Source organism: Juglans regia, chromosome 2 (assembly GCF_001411555.2).
Source record: "Juglans regia cultivar Chandler chromosome 2, Walnut 2.0, whole genome shotgun sequence".
NCBI classification, from domain to species: Eukaryota; Viridiplantae; Streptophyta; class Magnoliopsida; order Fagales; family Juglandaceae; genus Juglans; species Juglans regia.
Genome location: NC_049902.1, coordinates 26,740,024 through 26,758,512, shown reverse-complemented (window position 1 = coordinate 26,758,512; position 18,489 = coordinate 26,740,024). Strand labels below are relative to the sequence as shown.

The 18,489-nt window shown below is 34.9% G+C and overlaps 1 protein-coding gene and 1 pseudogene across 1 annotated transcript; one reads left to right on the top strand and one right to left on the bottom strand.

Annotated features, from left to right (window-relative positions):
• The first annotated feature begins 1,875 nt into the window (after positions 1–1,875).
• Positions 1,876–2,602, top strand: LOC109008310 (annotated as a pseudogene).
• Positions 2,603–4,669: 2,067 nt separating this feature from the next.
• Positions 4,670–9,420, bottom strand: LOC109008315 (phosphoribulokinase, chloroplastic). Its single transcript, XM_018988357.2, has 5 exons — positions 8,528–9,420; positions 7,847–7,931; positions 7,591–7,675; positions 5,699–5,943; positions 4,670–5,195 (listed from the first exon to the last, which is right to left on the bottom strand). Exons 1-5 carry the CDS (start codon positions 9,088–9,090, stop codon positions 4,944–4,946), a joined length of 1,230 nt encoding a protein of 409 aa, XP_018843902.1. The 5' UTR covers positions 9,091–9,420; the 3' UTR covers positions 4,670–4,943.
• Positions 9,421–18,489: the final 9,069 nt, after the last annotated feature.

The following is an 18,489-nucleotide window of genomic DNA, read 5'->3' as shown; positions in this document are numbered from 1 at the left end:
AAATCGTATCTACCTTAATAATCATTATAAGCTTAAGATACAATGAGCTCAAAAATTTCAATTTTTTGTTTATGTAATGAGATGGTGACAGACTTCCGAGTTCCGAGGGGATATCATTCTGAGTATATGCATTAATGTCATATGGATGAACCCTGAGGGCATTTAAATACCATTTATGTATTGTTTCATGCTTTTCATTCATGTATATCGGCATAGGATATACATGAATGAAAAGCTATTCTTTTTTTCTTTTTAGTTATGCTGCTCAGGTTTCTGTGACTGATGTTCTCTTCCTTCTTCTCTAGCACACTCTCCCCTTCTAGGATATGTAGAATTCGAAATAAGCAATCATTTTTTCTCCTAGTATATGGTGCCAAGGTTTTTTTGACGAAAAAAAAAAAATGCTATAAGAAGTTAAAACCCTTTCTTCTTTAGTTCTTTATCACTCTTGTTCTTTGTTTATTCTACATTTCATAGAACCACTTGTTTTCTGCTTCTTCCCACAGCTCCACGTAGACATTTAGGTCTCGTTTGTTTTTGCAGATGAGATGAGTTGAATAAAATATTATTCGAATATATTTTTTTAATATTATTTTTGTTTTGAAATTTGAAAAAGTTGAATTGTTTATTTTATTTTGTATGAAAATTTGAAAAAATTGTAATGATTAAATGAGATGAATTGAAAGTAATTATGAAAACAACGAGACCTTAGAGAATCTTGCAAGGTCAACTTGTAATAAGCCTAATTAACTTAGACTCAACTCAAGCCCATGGGCCACCCTTACCTTTTACTCTACTTCTTTTTACTCGTGTTTTGGCTTTACATTATTTTATGGGCCTTTGAATTGTAACAAGTAATGGGCTTGGGTCTATAGCATTAACTAGTTGTAGATTTTAGTCTTATTATTTTCTTGTTACTTTTAGCCCAGGTCCAATACGTGGGTTATATGTATTAAGCAACTTAGCTATGAAGAAGCATCCAGAATCTTAATACAATATTTTCCTATTTTTGATCTTTATCTCTTTTCTCTTGGACACTAGGTCAATCTCAAATCTGATCAATTCCTTGTATTTTTTCTTATATTTTTTAGTCATCCAAACACCAACTATCAGGTGTGTTACAAGTGGTATCCAGACTTTCCTTGGCAGTTGCTTCATCAATCCATGGCATCGAAGGAAAGTATTGCATCTTTGCTTAAAATCAGAGAGACGGTAGAAATCCCTACAAACTCAAGATCAAATCCTGTATAAAATACGAGAATTTAGGAGCAGTTTGAATGAAGAATCGAACTATCTGGAGCACCAAAAATGCACATTACAAGAAAAAAAAAAGATGCACTTATGGTTGAAATCCCTACGGTTGAAATCTCTATGGTTGAAATGCCAGAAATGTAAAGTTGGTCAAATCGATTAGTATGGTAAAGGTGTCCGAAGTAGGAGTGTTGGCTCCTGAGATGGTGGAGATGACATCGTTTGCTAGTAATGACAATAGTGAGCCGACCTACAATCACGAGTTACCGGGGCCACAAATGGTGTCGGGATTGTTTAAGGAAGGGGAGAGCTCGTCGTAGAGAGTGTCGGTGAGGCCCAACCTCAAAGTTTATGACTTTCGTAACATGCTTCACGGGCTAGATCTGGTCAAGTTTGAACTCAGTTGGCTTGTGAATGAAGAGGGAGATAACAACTAGGAGTTTGGAGGGGTGCAGGCGATGGTAATGGCCTTGAGGTTCTCAGAACAACTTAGAGAAAAGGCAGTAGGGGAAGCGCTCGATGTGGTGCCACCTTTTTGGCCCTTTGATAGGGGAAAGGAAAAAGTAATGGCCCTGAGGTTATCTTCCACAAGGGTTTCCATATTTCCTCTCTTGATCTGAGCCTATGGATCACCCAGACCCTTCCATGTCCCCTATTCTCTCAGCCAGAAAGGGTGAACTGGCCAGCGCGCCTTGCCGACGTAGCTTTGTTCCATATCTACATTTCCCCACCACCACTGCTATGAACCCTATTAGTGAGGAGAGCCTTATCCTTGTACTCCACTACCTCACTTGGAAGACCATGCTTGCCAAAACTATTGCAAAAGAGTCCGGAGCTGCTTTCATTAATGTGAGGATATTCATTCTGATGAGCAAATGGTTCGGTGATGCGCACAAACTTGTGGCTGCTGTATTTAGTTTGGCCCATAAACTTCAACCAGCTATCATATTTATAGATGAGGTGGATAGTTTCTTGGGTCAACATCGTAATATAGATCATGAAGCATTAACAAACATGAAGACTGAGTTCATGGCTTTATGGGATAGATTCACACAGAATCAGAATGCTCGAGTTATGGTTCTTGCTGCTACTAATCATCCATCTGAACTTGATGAGGCTATACTCCGACGTCTTCCTCAAGCATTTGAAAGTGGGATCCCTAATCGTAGGGAGAGGGCTGAGATACTGAGGTCTGAGAGTGATTCTGAGGGACGTGAGGGTTGAAGAAGACCTCAACTATGACATCCTATCTAGCTTGTGTGAAGGTTACATAGGTTCAGATCTTCTTGAACTTTGCAAGGAAGCATCATATTTTCCCATTAGGGTTTCGGCATTAGAGCACAAATTCTAGTTCAATGAAGATTAAGTTATTAGTGAAGAAGACCCCAACACTATTGTCCACTTCAATGTTGAAAATTTGAGAGGCAAGAAGTTTTTAGCTTCTTTTTTGCTTGATGTATTGACGCTGAGGGGTATTGTAAGCAACGGTGGAGGAAAAATATTCATGGGTATGCAAGTTTTAGGATATATGAAAATTGCCCAACAACTGCTTGATGTTTTCCCACTTAAAGTTGTTTTCAAACCTTTTGATAGAGGAAAAGAACGGAATCCTTTGGGAATGAATTGTAATGGCTAGGACATTATTGGGCTACTGGAAGAGCCCCGTGAATTTTTTGTGGCAAATAATGTAGTGCAAGAGAGATTATTTGGGTGATGTGGTGGAGAAGCGGGTGTTGGAAAAGAAATTGGAGTGTGGAGTGGAGATTGGGTTTGATGTGAGAATTAAGAGGGGTCTAAAAAATTTATTGATGGCTAATGGAGCAAAGGCGATTCCAAGGATGCCTACTTTTGGGTTTGACTCCGATGATGTTACTCATTCTGTTATGATAGATGTTGATGGACTGGTAAGGCATGCAGCTCCTATGCACATTGTGGCAGCTGGAATAAATAGTCCAATTGCCCTATTTGTAGTTAATATTATCTTAAGTCAAATTAGCATTTTCTGCGAGTTAGCTGGGGCCCCATTGTTTAGTTCCCTTCACTCTAAGTTTGACCCAACGACTTGCTAGAAGTCTATTGCTGGTTTGATGTTGTGCTCATTGCTTGTAGTTTTTCTAACATGGTTAACAAATAAGGAGATGAAGTAGAAAGGGATGTGGTTAAATGTAGTTATCCACAATACTCTCTGGGCTGCGTGTGCTGATTTTGCATATAAGGTCGGCGTTAGTAGCTATGAAATGGATGGATATGTAAACAATGTTGCTGAGGTGCTCTCAACCTTTAGGACATGGTTCTTTGAAGGGGACGACAATGTAACAAGCCTAATTAACTTGGACTCAACTCAAGCCCATGGGCCACCCTTACCTTTTACTCTACTTCTTTTTACTCGTGTTTTGGCTTTACATTATTTTATGGGCCTTTGGATTGTAAAAGGTAGTGAGCTTAGGCCCGTAGCATTAACTAGTTGCAGATTTTAGTCTTATTATCTTCTTGTTACTTTTAGCCCAGGCCCAATACGTGGGTTATATATACTGAGCAATTTGGCTCTGAAGAAGCATCCAGAACCTTAATACAATATTTTCCTAATTCTGATCTCTATCTCTTTTCTCTTGGAGGCTAGGTCAACCTCAAATCTAACCAATTTCCTTATATTTTCTAGTCATTCAAACACCAACTATCAGGTGTGTTACACAACTGTCTTGAGCATGGTAATGATAGAGCTTTTACCTATAAAATTGAGTTCCAAAAGTTGCAAGAGTGTTGTTTGGTTTCCCTGCCCTTCATCAACATGTTCATTTCAATCCAAAAAATTTATGTGATAGAGGTATTGCCTTTAATACTACTCCCTAGTTTGTGCAAGAATATGCAGTTACCTTCAACCTGCAACTCGTGCAAGTGAATCTGTGAAAATTGGAAGTTTAGGAACACTAATGATTACTAATAAATGACTTTTGTGGCATTTATGGTTTTCTACTCTGCTGAAGCTTTCTCATAGTCTTATTTCCTTCTGCCATTTCAAACCTCCTAAATCGTCTAAGAAACTTAGGTCCCGTTTGGATTCAGAATGCATTTCATCTCATTTTATTTCATCATTATAATTTTTTTAAATTTCCACACAAAATATAATAAACAATTCAATTTTTTCAAATTTTAAAATAATAATAATATTAAAAAATAATATTTTATTTAACTTCATCTTTCATCTAAAATTATTTCATCTTATATCTGAATCTAAACCAGCCCTTAATGTTGACAATATTCTCTGGTATCTCATGTGATTTTTAGGCATGAAAAAGAATATAAAGACAACCTTTATGAGGTCATTCCAGCAGAAATTAGAAAATGGTGAGAAGTTATAGTGATGACGCAAAGCAGTATGGGAAATTCAGAAAGAAAAATCATACCAAAAGGGAATCAATCTTCTATGAACTTTTTTCCTTGACAGAATTTCATCTCTGCTTTCATTTCTCTATATATTACACGGCTCCACAGGCATTATGATTAGTACGTACGGAGTGTTGTCTCTCCCATAAATAATAGGCTAAATACTCAACCGAAACATGGCTAAAGAAGAAGTTGAAAAAATATGAAAAACTGAAAGTGGAAGTTGATTTCAGAGGGGCTTTGGTGCTGCCTTGTCTCAATAAACAAGGCTGTTTTTTATTTTTATTTTTTTTTATGTTGGTTCTTTTTTAGGCCTTTGTTGCTGCTACCGGAGATTTGGCCTTGCTAGCGATTATCTGCTCGAAGATGTCTCTGATCTTCAACCCGACAATAGTCTGGAAAAGACCTGTTCCATTGTTACTGCCAGGGAAATCTGAAAGCTTCAACATTTGTTGGGTCACTTCTCCATAGAACTTGGTCGAGAGATTGCTTAGATGGCTTTCCACGTAAATGAGCTCATCTAATCTGTCAAATTGCCCATCCATCTCCAGCACAGACACCTAAGATAAACAAACAAAGGAGGTTACTGAAAAACTCGGCAAAACAGGCATGCATGCATCGCCAGTTGTAATAGTTTCTAATGATTGATATGCTATTATGCTTTTTGAGTTTGGAACAGGTCTCATTTGTTTTCGCAACGTCAGTTCATCTTATCTAATCATTAAAATCTTTTAAATTTTTATATAAAATAAAATAAATAATTTAATTTTTTAAAATCTCAAAACAAAAATAATATTAAAATATATATATATATTTTAATAATATTTTATTCAACTTTTAACTTTAATCTCAATTCATCTCATCTGTAAAAATAAACGAGACTTTAAGAGATCATAAATTTTGTCATATCAGTCACACAATTCATGTCATTTTTTTAAGTGAATTTTAATGAGACAAAAGAAAGTGAGTAGTTTGAAGAAAGTGTTTGAGAGTGAGATAAGGCAATAATGGTGTTGACAATGACAGAATTGAAGCATTCTAGAAGAAATAAATAGATGGCTACCTCGTGGCCGAAATAGGAGTCAGGGCCATAGGAAAACTTGATGCCAGGGTATGAGCAGGTGAGCTTTCTTCCGCATGGAATCCATGAAATGGTAGAGCCTTCATCAAACAGATAAACTGGGCTGAAAAACTTTACCCCTTCTTTCATTATCAACTTCACTCTCAGAATCTTCCCCTCGTTGTCGTCGGGAATGAGTTGGGTTGGCAACACTTCAATCACTGCATCTGCATATTGCTTTTGTGGATCTGCAACAAGCACACCAAAATAAACAATATTTTTTTTGGGTTTGCCTTTTCGAGAAATTGTAGGCATGGAGCAGTTTAGGGTACGTTTGGGTGTTGAAAAATGTTGAGAAGTGTTGAGAATATTTGTGAATAAGTTATGAGTAGAGATTGGAGTGAGTTTGTGGGTCTCATTGAGAGTATTTTAAGTTGTTTGGATGTGTGAAGTATGTTGAGTTGTTGACTTTTGAGTAGGTAGTTGAAAAATGTGTGAGTCCCATAAATATTATAGTGATTTAATTTTTAATAATAAATATTATAATGATTTTATTATAGTGATTTTTTAATATTAATAAATATTGTAGTGATTTTATTTTACTTTTACATATAATAATGATAAAAATTATAATGATTTTATTTTTAATTTATATATAATAATGATAAATATTATAATGATTTTATTTTTAATTTATATATAATAGTGATAAATATTATAATGATTTTATTTATATATATATAATAGTGATAAATATTATAGTAATGTTATTTTTTATTTATATATTATAGTGATTTTATTTTTAATTTATATATAATAGTGATAAATATTATAGTATTTTATTTTTTATTTATATATAATAGTGATTTTATTTTTATTTATATATTTTAGTGTTTTTATTTTTTATTTATATATAATAGAGATAAATATTATAATAATTTTATTTTTTATTTATATATTATAGTGATTTTATTTTTTATTTATATATTATAATGATTTTATTTTTTATTTATATTTAATAGTGATAAATATTATAGTAATTTTATTTTTTATTTATTATATATTATAGTGATTTTATTTTTTATTTATATATTATAGTGATTTTATTTTTTATTTATATATTATAGCGATTTTATTTTTTATTTATATATAATAGTGATAAATATTTTTTATTTATATATAATAGTGATAAATATTTTTTATTTATATATTATAGTTATTTTATTTTAGTGATTTTATTTTTTATTTATATATTATAATGATTTTATTTTTTATTTATATTTAATAGTGATCAATATTATAGTGATTTTATTTTTTATTTATATATTATAGTGATTTTATTTTTTATTTATATTTAATAGTGATAAATATTATAGCGATTTTATTTTTTATTTATATATAATAGTGATAAATATTTTTTATTTATATATTATAATGATTTTATTTTTTATTTATATGTAATAGTGATAAGTATTATAGAATGTTTGTGAATAATTATGAGTAGAAATTGAAGTGGGTTTGTGGGTCCTATTGAGAGTATTTTAAGTTGTTTGGCATGTGAAGTATTTTCAAAAGTACGAGAATACTTGAAAAGTATTGAGGAATGTTTGGTACCCAAACATAGCCTTAAGCATTAAAAAGATGGACTGGTTTGGATTTAGAAATGAGATGAGATGGTTTTAGATGAAAGTTGAAAAAAATATTACTAGAATATTATTTTTTAATATTATTATTATTTTAAGATTTGAAAAATTGAATTATTTATTATATTTTGTGTAAAAACTTTAAAAAATTATAATAATGAGATGAGATAAAATATTTTTCAAATCGAAACAGAGTCTAAAAAAACCATATGAAGCCATTAAAAAAAGCTAATAATGGCTAAGAAAAACTACCAATATATGCATCAAAGTCAGGCTTTCTGGCTTCGATACTAGCTTTGATGCTTTCAAGACTGTGTCCTCGCTCTGCCATGTCCCTCTGAAATTTTCATAACATAATCAGATCGAAAATATCAGTTAATAATAAGTTGAGTTAAGATGACTACTACATGCAGAAAGAAACTCTGAAACATAGTTTCGCGTATATATATATATATATATATATATATATATATATAGAGAGAGAGAGAGAGAGAGAGTGGTTAATTACCTGAATTTTCCATGCAAACTTGACCTCATTGCTGATGTCCAAATAGATACTGAAGTCCAACAGGTCCCTAACTCGCGCATCGTACCTACAAGTGGACAAGATAACATTTCAATATGATCCGTTCCAAAAACATGATTAATCATCAGAAAAATGCTACCCGTTCGTATGTTTGCTTGTTTATTTGTTAATTTTTTTTTTTTTAATGTATGACATAAACGGAATAAAAACATCAAAGCTAGGCTTCGACATAAACAATAAGAACAGAGATGTTTTTCATGCATACATCTATGCGTATATATGTGTATTATGTATATGTATATTTGTTGCCCGGCCGGGTTTGATACTACAATTTGCGCATGTGACTATTTCGTTTGAAAGTTAAGGATAAGAGGATTGAGTGAAGGCCCACCAAGAAAAAGATGATGCTGATTGTTACAACTCCACAGCCATACAATAAATACAGAAGACATTTTTTCTTATCTCTAACCTCGGTACCGTCAAGAGCCCATCGCCGTATATTGATAATTTAGTTTTTAGAGAACCATTAGATATGCACTGGACAATTAATATATGGTACAGTAAATAATTTATCCGAATGAGATATACAACAAATAGAAAGAATTTTGCTAGAGAGAGAGAGAGAGAGAGAGACTGAGAGATTAATGCTTGAGGTTTACTTACATGGGGTGCAAACCTTCAATGACCAGGATCTTGGGAGGCTTGATGAGCTCGGGAGGGTCCAAGAGACCAGTAACATGATTGTAAATAGGCTTGTCAACAGCAGTCCCATCCTTGAGAGCCTTAACCTGCTCATACATGAGATCAAAGTCGTTGGCTCTCGGGTCAAGCGCAGTGACTCCCTTCTCTTTCCTTCCAGTCCTATCCAGTGAGTGATAGTCATCCAAGCATATCACAGTGGTGGTGTCACTGATGAGAGTGTTGGAATCAGGGTTGCCGCCCTTGGGTGGCTCTGCAGCACCTCCAAACACGTTGGTTAGTCTCCTCATGAAGGTGCTCTTCCCGCACCCGGAGTCTGCTGCCAGACCAATCACAATTGTCTGTGAGTCACCAGTTGCGCATGTTATCACGTATGGGCTGCTGCTGCTGCCTCTCCTGCTGGTTTTCTTGCCTGTGGTGTAGAAAACCACCTGTTTTTGGTGAAATCCCAGGTGGGTTTTTGATGGTGTGGAGATTGAACATGTGGGATTGAGGGACTGGGTTGTGTACACTGCACAAATTGCCATTCTCTTGCTCTCTCTGCTCAAGAATTCACAGATCTCTGAGAGTGGAAGAGATGTTTGGATTGGGTTTTGGCAAAATTCTTAGTTGGTTTTGCGTGCAGACATGGAATGCGTTAGGCTTCTTGTATTCCTTCTGCTTTTATATGAAAATTTTGGAACACAAGATAAAAGGTTAGACGTTGGTGAGAGCAGTAGGCAGTTTGGAAGTGAAGGAAAATGTTGGCTTGGTGATGAAAGGTTGATGTGTCTTATTGTTTATGAGACTACCCCTGGTTTTGGACAAATTTGGAGGTGATTTTAAGGTGATATGAGAGGGGACATGGATGGCCTATCCCAATAGGAAGTGGGTGAAATAGTCACTTTAGTCTTTAAGAAAAGTTCTTCTGAATATATATGTTTATTTATTGAAAAAGAAAAAAGGATGGAGTTGCTGATGGCTTGATGATATTTGTGATAAAAATAGGCATGGAGAAGCTTGGTGGTGATTAATTGCATTTTGGATATTTAAAATGCCATGTGGCAACTATGTGTTGGCTGGTTGAAGATGAGGTGTGGAGGGTTGGAATGGAGAAGAGATGTGGCGCCTATATTCTCCCATTTCAATTTTGGACTGTTCTTCTGTGACTATATTTTTTAATCTCAAAGTTTTGAGAGCCGTGTTGAGGACCACAACCAGCCACAAAAACACACACACACACACAAAAATCAAAATAGGAGGAAAGAAGGAGAAAAAGAAAAAAAAAAAAAACAGTAGGAGAATTTTTCTTCCAGGCAGGGCATGGTTTTGGAGCTCCACTGCATTTGCACTAGCTGGGATGACCCAGTTCCTTCCAGTACAAGATGTGAATGGAGGTTTTGAGACCATTTCTTTTGAGTACTTACCATATATGAGGCTGGACCATTTTCTAGGATTCTTTTGATGAAAACATCTCTGTTCTTACCATTTGAGACCCAAATAAACCCAAGGAAAAACCAAAAAAACAAAAAACAGCCCAAGGCTTTCAACAATGAACTTTCAGGAGGGTTATATATTCTTTTACCTTCTGTCCTTGAACACTAGGCCTACCTGAACGCATATTTTGTTAAGAAACATAGGGAATAGCCATTGAAAGAGAGAGTTTTGGTACATCGTATTTTATATTATAAAGGGGAAATCAAATCCCGTATATGTTGCAATAAATCAGTGACTAGAGTTGACAATAATGTTAAATGGAAAGTTTTGAAACACAACATATTATACAAGGAAAAATAGGATCTGTAATACTCCCCCTCAAGTTGGAGAATGAAGATCCGTAATGTCCAACTTGCACGATAATGTCTGAAAACGTTGCACGACCCAAGGCTTTAGTGAAGATGCCGGCAAGTTGATTTGAAGTCGAGACATGAGTAGTGGAGATGAGGTCAGCATGTGATTTTTCACGAACAATGTGGCAATGTATCTCAATGTGTGTTGGTGTGTTCATGAAAAATAAAATTTTTACAATGTAGAGAGCAGCTTGATTGTTGCAATAATGGAGCATAGACTGGGGATTCGAGACAATAAGATCATGAAGAAGGGTCTTCAGCCAAGTAAGTTCACAAGTGGTAGAGCATGATACTCAGCTGCATCAGAAGAACGAGAGACAGCGGATTGTTTCTTGGCACGCCAGGAGATAGGACTACTGCAAAGTTGAATGAAGAATCCAGTGGTAGAGCGTCAGGTAAGAGGACAACTTGCCCAATCAAAGTTAAAGTAAGAAGATATCTAGAGAGAATCTTCAGCAAGAAACAAAAGGCCTTGACTAGGAGAGGATTTGATGTAGCGTAAGACCTAATATGCAGCATCAAAATGGGGTTAATGTGGTGCATGCATGAATTGACTTAGGATGTCGACAAGGATGATGATGTCAGGCCAAGTAATAGTAAGATAAATAAGTTGGATAACCAGACGGTGGTAGGAGCTTGGATTGGAGATAGGAGTACCATCCGTGTCAGTGAGTTTGAGGTTTTGTTCCATCGGAAAGTGAGCAGAGCAGGCCCCGAGATGACCAGTGTTACTGGGGATGTCCAAGGCATATTTGTGTTGATTGAGGAAAATTCAAATAGGAGAACGGGCCACTTCTAGACCGAGAAAATACTTCAAGGTGTCGAGATCTTTGGTTTTGAATGTTTGAGAGAGGAAACATTTGATCTTGGAGATGGAAAAATGATCATTACCTGCTACAAGAAGGTCCTCAATATAAACTAAAATAACAGTAAAAGATGAACCTTGGGAAAGTGTGAATAGAGAATGATCCGCTTGTGAATGGCGAAAGCCAACAGTGGTGAGAACATATGAGAGCTTGGGAAACCAATTGAGAGAAGTTTGCTTGAGGCCATAAAGTGACTTCTGAAGATGACAGACACGGGTCTTCCCCTGTTTACAATGACCTAGTGGATGAGTCATATATATATATATATTCATCAAAATCATCATGAAGAAAAGTATTATTGACATCCAACTGATGGAGAGACCAATTACAAGCAACAGCCATAGCAAGAATGAATCGGACAATGACTAACTTGGCAATGGGGGCAAAGGTGTCATGGTAGTCGAGTCCTTCAATTTGAGTGTCTCCCTTGGTTACAAGACGAGTTGTATGATGCTTAATGGATCCATTGGCCTTAAGTTTGATTTTTAAGACCCATTTGCAACCAATATGTATTTTACTATGAAGGAGAGGTACAAGAAAAGCACAATGAAAGTTAGAAAAATGTTGGCAAGAAAGAAAAGATGATAGGGGATGAAATGTACCTGAGGAAAGTCATTGAGCAGGTGAAGCCATGGCAGTCGATGAAGTTAAAGATGGGCAAAGGTAATCTTGAAGATGGGCAGGGCGAGTAATAGTGCAGTATGGACGAGTGCAAATGAGAGGGGAAGGCTGTGATGGTGAGGGCGTGGAGGTTGTCAAATGATGAGGTAGGGAATTAGATGGGGGAGGAGGAAGGAGGTTCAAGAGTAGGAGAAAAATGACAGGAGTGGAAGGGAGAGAGGGAATATGTTGAAATGGAAAAATGTGTTCAACGAATGTGATATAACTAGAAATGAGAAAATGGTGATTCTCTAGATCATAGACTCTATATTCTTTGTGATGAATAGGGTAGCCAAGAAAGACACAACGAAGAGTGCGAGGAGAAAATTTGTCATGATGAGCACTAGGAGATAAACAACCAAAAATGCGTAGATGAGTATAGGAAGGAGGTTTATCGAACAGAAGCTCATACGACGACTTATGGTTAAGATGAGGGGAAAGGGATGTGATTGATGAAATATAAGTGGTTAAAATGCAGTCACCCCAAAAAGAAAGAGGAATATGTGCATGAAAATGTAAACATCGTGCCATATTGAGAAGGTGATGATGTTGCATTCAACAACATCGTCTTATTGAGGTGTTTTGACACAAGTGCACTCATGAAAAATACCATTGTCATGAAAAAATTGTTTCATTTTGTGGGATAAAAATTATTGGTCATCGTTAGTATGAATTTTGAGAATTTGATGGTAAAAATGAGATTTGATTTAAGCATAAAATCCAGTGAAGCAGATGTACGTATCAGCTTTGGTACGCATCAAATAAACTCATGTGGTGCGGGAATAGTCATCAACGATGGTTAAAAAATAGTGAGCACCAGAACTGGAAGCAATAGGATAACCACCTCATATATCACAATAAATACGATAAAAAATAAATGAACTTTTATTATGATTTATTGGAAAAGAGAGGTAAGTATATTTCACTCTAACATAAACACCACATGTGGAATAAAAAAGCGAAATAGATAAGGTTTGGAGAATACAAGAAGAAGATGGGTGACCAAGTCACTGGTGCCAAAAAGTGGAGGTGGGGAGATTGTGAGAGTGTAATTAAGTCGTGGAAGATAATGGTTTGTAGTAGTAGAGGTCATCGCGCACTTCACCCAATCCAATCAGCTTCCTCATGAACAAGTCCTGGAAAACACAAAAGGTGGGAAAAAAATAAGGCAACACAATTGAGAGCAGTGGTGATTTTACTGATAGAAATAAATTAAATTGAAATGAGGGAACATGTTAAACATTATGTAAGGAAAAATTAGGAGACATATGAACTGTGCCAAGGTGGGTGATAGGAATTGTGTCACCAGTAGGCAACCGAATGGGACATGGGTTCTCAAGTGAACGAGTGTCAACCAAGGCAGAATAATTGGAGGTTAAGTACTCTTGTGTCAATGACCCAATCACAATTTGTAGAAGAAGAGGCAAGATGACAAGAAGGAAGGATACTGGCAAAGTTGGACGAGGAGGATGATGTAGGTGAGAGGAGATCCATGAGCTGTCAGTATTGCTCGTCAGAGAGACCAAGTATAGCACTTTCAGAAGAAGAACCCAAAATATTACTAATACTATTGATTGACAGTGGCAACAATTTATCATCGAATGCAGAGGAAGAGTGCTACTGTTGGGAAGTTCAATTGCTATGAAAGTCATGCATTTTTATAACAAGTGCTCTTCTAATGTCCCATAGCCCCCACAATGATCACATTTAGGATGACCATGTCCATTGCCTTTGGAGTCAGTGTTGCATGGTTGCAATGAAGATTGAAAAGCGAACATGGCAACAACTTCAGAAACTGATGCAAGTAAGTGGAGAAGTCGTTTCTCCTCTTGGAGAATAATGGAATAAAGTTTGTTTATAGAAGGAAGGGGACCCATGGCCAAAATCTAGCTGCGAATGGAGGCATAAGAATCGTGAAGCCCCATCAAAAATTGGAAAACCTATTCTATTTTGTGGGCATTGTGAAGAGTAAATGAGGCGCCACAGGTGCATGATGGAAGTGATTGCAATGCATTCAGTTGACCCCAATAGGACTTGATTGTGGAGCAGTAGTTGGTGATAGACATGGATTCTTGCTGTAACGTGGAAATTTTCCTCTTGAGTTTGAAAATACAAGGGTTATTGCTGTGAGAGAAACATGCATCAAGGTCCAGCCAAATATCTCAAGCCTTGTCATGATAAAAGAGCCTGTTGATCATTGGAAACGAGAATTTGAAATAATTCTCATTAGTGAGTGGAGTGAAAACAAGGAAAGCACTTGAATGAGAAAATATGGAAAAGTACATCCATGAGAAATAAAGGAAGACGGTGAGGAAGGCATGAAGAAGGGGCTTAGGCCAGTTGACAATAATGTTAAATGGAAGGTTTTGATACATAGCATGTCATTACCAAAAATAAACTGAACAACTGATTTGATTTCATGTGATTAGTTAGACCTACTTTACAACAAAAAAAATTTTACAATCTAACATACCATATCAAACCACGTCAATTGATGAATTTAATTTTGTATAATTTATTTGTGGCTGAAGTATTTCTCAAATAAAAATCTCTAAGCATAAGTAATTACTTGTTGCTTCGCATATAGTGAAAAGTTTGACAAAAAGGAATACAGATATACATGTCAAAGTAGAGAATAACACATTTTAAAGTAGTTAGAAATTTGATTAAGTTATTCCTTATGAAAAATATTGTTCTTCAACCTATAAATATTTTATTATTTTTAATTACATTTATTAACGCAACATACTTTAAATGATTGTCCATTTAATTAGTAAATATATAAAATCATTTAAAATCAACATGAAGTATTATTATAAATGACAAAATTTATATGAAAAACAACTTTAATGCTATTTCTTAAATATTATGCCCAAGTAATTAACTTTGTCCATATTTTTTTTTATTTTTAAAGATGTATATTGTTTAATTGGTTACAAGAGAAGATGAGGGCTCGAAGCACTCACATGGGGCTGGGGTTGAGCTAGTTTACACTTCTTCACTTCTTTTCTTCCTTGAATCAAACCCAAGAAGCTTTGTTGTTTGAGATTTTAATAAAACCCTCCCTTTATTAATCTTAAAATGACTTATTTCTAATGTCTTTATTAATTATGGAAACACCTAAACTAAACAAATAACATGAACTTAAAAGGTGAGCGTACGTGTAATGCATAACCACATGAATTTGAACGTACATAAAACAAAAAGCTCACAATGACGTATTACAAATATATAAGAGAAAATATAGATTTTATAAATACTACTATCATAAAGAAGTTTTACAAAAGTAAAATTACAAATTGACAAAACTTTATGTCATACGTTATATCTACTTTACGATAAAAGTATATTTACAATCTGATCGATGTACTAAATCAAGACATGACAATTTATGAGTTTACCTTTATGAAGTCTATTTATAGCTAAAACATTATTTCTTTTTTCTAAATCCTCTTCTTTTTCTTTTTATATTTCTTAGAGATATCCTTAGTGAGAATCAACTTAACGAAGCGACCATAATCCACTTAAATTAACGAAGCAACCACAATTCCTTTCAATTATTTTTGAATGAGAGAGAGAGAGCCCTTATGCTCTCCTCAAAATTTTTTTTTTTTAAATAGAAACATATACTTGCATTGATCAAATAGAGTTACAATCAGCAGCTACAAGTAGTTGAATAAAAGCAGGGACTTCCTCAATAAGAATAGTGTCAACATTGAGACCTAGATCTCCCTTAACTAGACAATGAGCAATCTGATTGCCTTCTCTCTTTACAAAACTCACAATCTAAGCAAATATAGTTGACAAAACATATCTTGTGTCTTCCACAAGCTGGCCCCAGTGATTTAGACTTCCTGATACAATCATAAGAGCATCTACTATTTGCTTTGCATCACCTTCAAATTCTACATCATATAATCCCAACTCCTTAATAAAACAAGTGAGTCCATTGGGTGGTGAAGATAAACTATTGCCTTTGAGTCCATTGGATATTCTAAGTTCTGCCTTTCTATAGAGAAAGAAATTTGCTTCTGCCTTTGAAAATAAAACCCTAATCAAACTAAAATGCCACCAATTTGTTAGTGGATCTATCAAAACTGCAACATTTGTGTCGTTTGAAAAATCTGCATGCTGACTTGAAATAGGAAAAGAAAGTGGTCCAGAAATCCATATATCTTGCCAAACCCTTATTTTATGTCCATTCCATACTCTCCATATGAGACCTTCATTAAAGAGAACTTTAGCATGCCATATACTCATCCAAGCAAAAGAGGGTTTACTGTATAATTTGGAGTCCATAACATTACCATCTAAAAAATATTTGGCTTTAAGAATAAGAGATGACATCGAATCAAGCTATTGTAAAAGCCTGCACCATTGTTTAGCAAGAAGAGCTTTATTAAAAGCTTTTATATCACGAAATCCCAAACCTCCTAAGGATTTAGACTGCCTCAAATGCTTCCAACTCATGATCCAATGCACTCTTGTTGTGTTTTTCTTATGACCCTAGAAAAACCTTGCATAAGATGATTAATATGTAGGCTAAAGATACTCATGCAATATGTAGGAATTGACTGAATCACTCAAAACTACTTTCAATAGAAGTTCTTTGCCAACTTGATCAGACAGAAATTTTGTTAAATTTGTGCTAGATCTGAGAAATAATATTGTGGAAGGTTCTAACTTTAGATTTTCAACTAAAGTAGGGAGGCCTAAATTCTAGTCAAAACTCTTTTTTTTTAGACCTGGCCTCAATCAAAGATAAAAGAATGTCTTTTACTTCCTTTTCCATATTCCTATTGAACAACAAGGATGTCTTATCCCAATTCACCTATTGTCTAGAAACTTTCTCATATACTGCCAAAATATTTTGTAAATTGCTCAATTCCAAATAGTTTGCTATACAAAATAGAAGATAATCATCTGTAAAAGATAGATGAAATACTCGCATTAATCCTTCAGTTACTGGAACTCCTGTAATGGCTCACCTTCTTCAAGCATTCCTTAAACAACTTTGAATTTCTGTACAAATGATGAAAAGGTAAGGAGATAAATGATCTCCTTGCCTAAGTCCCCCTGTAGGAAGAAAATACTATTGGGGTTCACCATTGAGAAAAATTGAGTATGAAACCGATATAACACAACCCATAATGAGGTTAACCTAATGCATGTTGAATCCCATCTTCACCATTGTTGCTTTAAGGAAACCCCATTCGATACTGTCGTATGTCTTACTCATATCTAACTTCATAGCCATATATGTTTGTGATAAGATGACTTGGGATAAAAGCATTTTGTATAGATGAATAATCAGAGATAACACCTTTTTGAGGTGATTGGCTAAGACTTTAGAAATGATTTTGTAAAGCACATTATACAAACTAATTGGTTGGAAATCTGTCAACTTAGAAGCACTTTGTACATTAGGTATAAGGGCTTTATAAGTGAAATTATTTGAATTTAAAGACATACCCGAGTTTAAATATTGCAATAAAGCTCTTGTAACATCTTCTCCAATAGCATGCCGATGGGATTGATAAAAACTCGTAAAAAAATTATTGGGTCTAGGGGAATTTAATGGAACCATTTGTAATAAAGTAGTTTGGATCTCCATCCTCTCGAAACTTTTGTGTTAGCTCTTTATTCATTGCATCAGTCACATAGCTTTCAACCACCTCAAGACAAGCTTATATATCATCAGAACCATAAGTTTTAAAAAGCTTATGAAAATAACTGGTGAAAGCGCAGGCAATAACCTTATCATCTTGTAAAAGTCTCCCATCTTCATATTCCACACTAGCTATCATATTTTTTTGTTTTTCTCTAGTTTACACAGATTTGGTAAAAATGGGTATTTATATCCCCTTACTTTAGCCAATTTTGTTTTGCCATCTACTTCCAAGTTAGATACTCTTTTTCGAGCAAAGCATTATTCTCATTTTGGAGAGTTTTTGCTTGATAAAGAGAATCAACATCTATATGACACCGTAGTCTTTCCAAATCCTTAGTTTTAATCTTAATGGTCGCCCTCAAACCCCTCCCCTTAACCTTGTTCCACTCCAATAGTTTATCTCTAATTCAACCAAGCTTTTCCAACACATGTGACATTGGTTCATCATGACTACCTCCCATTGACCAAAACCCCTAATAATTTCCTGACAATCCTCTTCCAAATTTCAACTAGCTTTATAATGAAAGAGCCTTGATTTTTTTTAATAAAAGCCTGGCCTTGGAGAGAGACAAAACATAATAAAGAAGTGTGATTTGAGGAGATGGCAGGTAGAACTGAAACTTTGTGCACATAATACTAAGAAAATTAGGATTGGTTGGCTACAACTCGATACAATCATTCTCTGTTGAATTAAGAGCCATAATGATAATTATACAATGTATATCTAGAGCCCAAATAAACCCATATCACTCAACTAACAGTCCACTAATACATCATGGAATTCTTCCATTTGTTTTTGAGACCTAGAAACTCCACCTTGTTTTTCAAACATGTTTAAATTCTCATTAAAATCACCCATAACTAACTATGGAAGAGATGACTCATCTTTAAAAAATCGCA

Excerpts from the sequence above, each read along its gene's own strand:
- LOC109008315 (XM_018988357.2), bottom strand. The coding sequence starts at position 9,090 with ATGGCAATTTGTGCAGTGTACACAACCCAGTCCCTCAATCCCACATGT. Across the intron at positions 7,932-8,527 it reads ATTGAAGGTTTGCACCCCAT|GTACGATGCGCGAGTTAGGG; the intron begins GTAAGTAAACCT and ends GTCCACTTGTAG. Across the intron at positions 5,196-5,698 it reads ACTCCTATTTCGGCCACGAG|GTGTCTGTGCTGGAGATGGA; the intron begins GTAGCCATCTAT and ends TGTTTATCTTAG.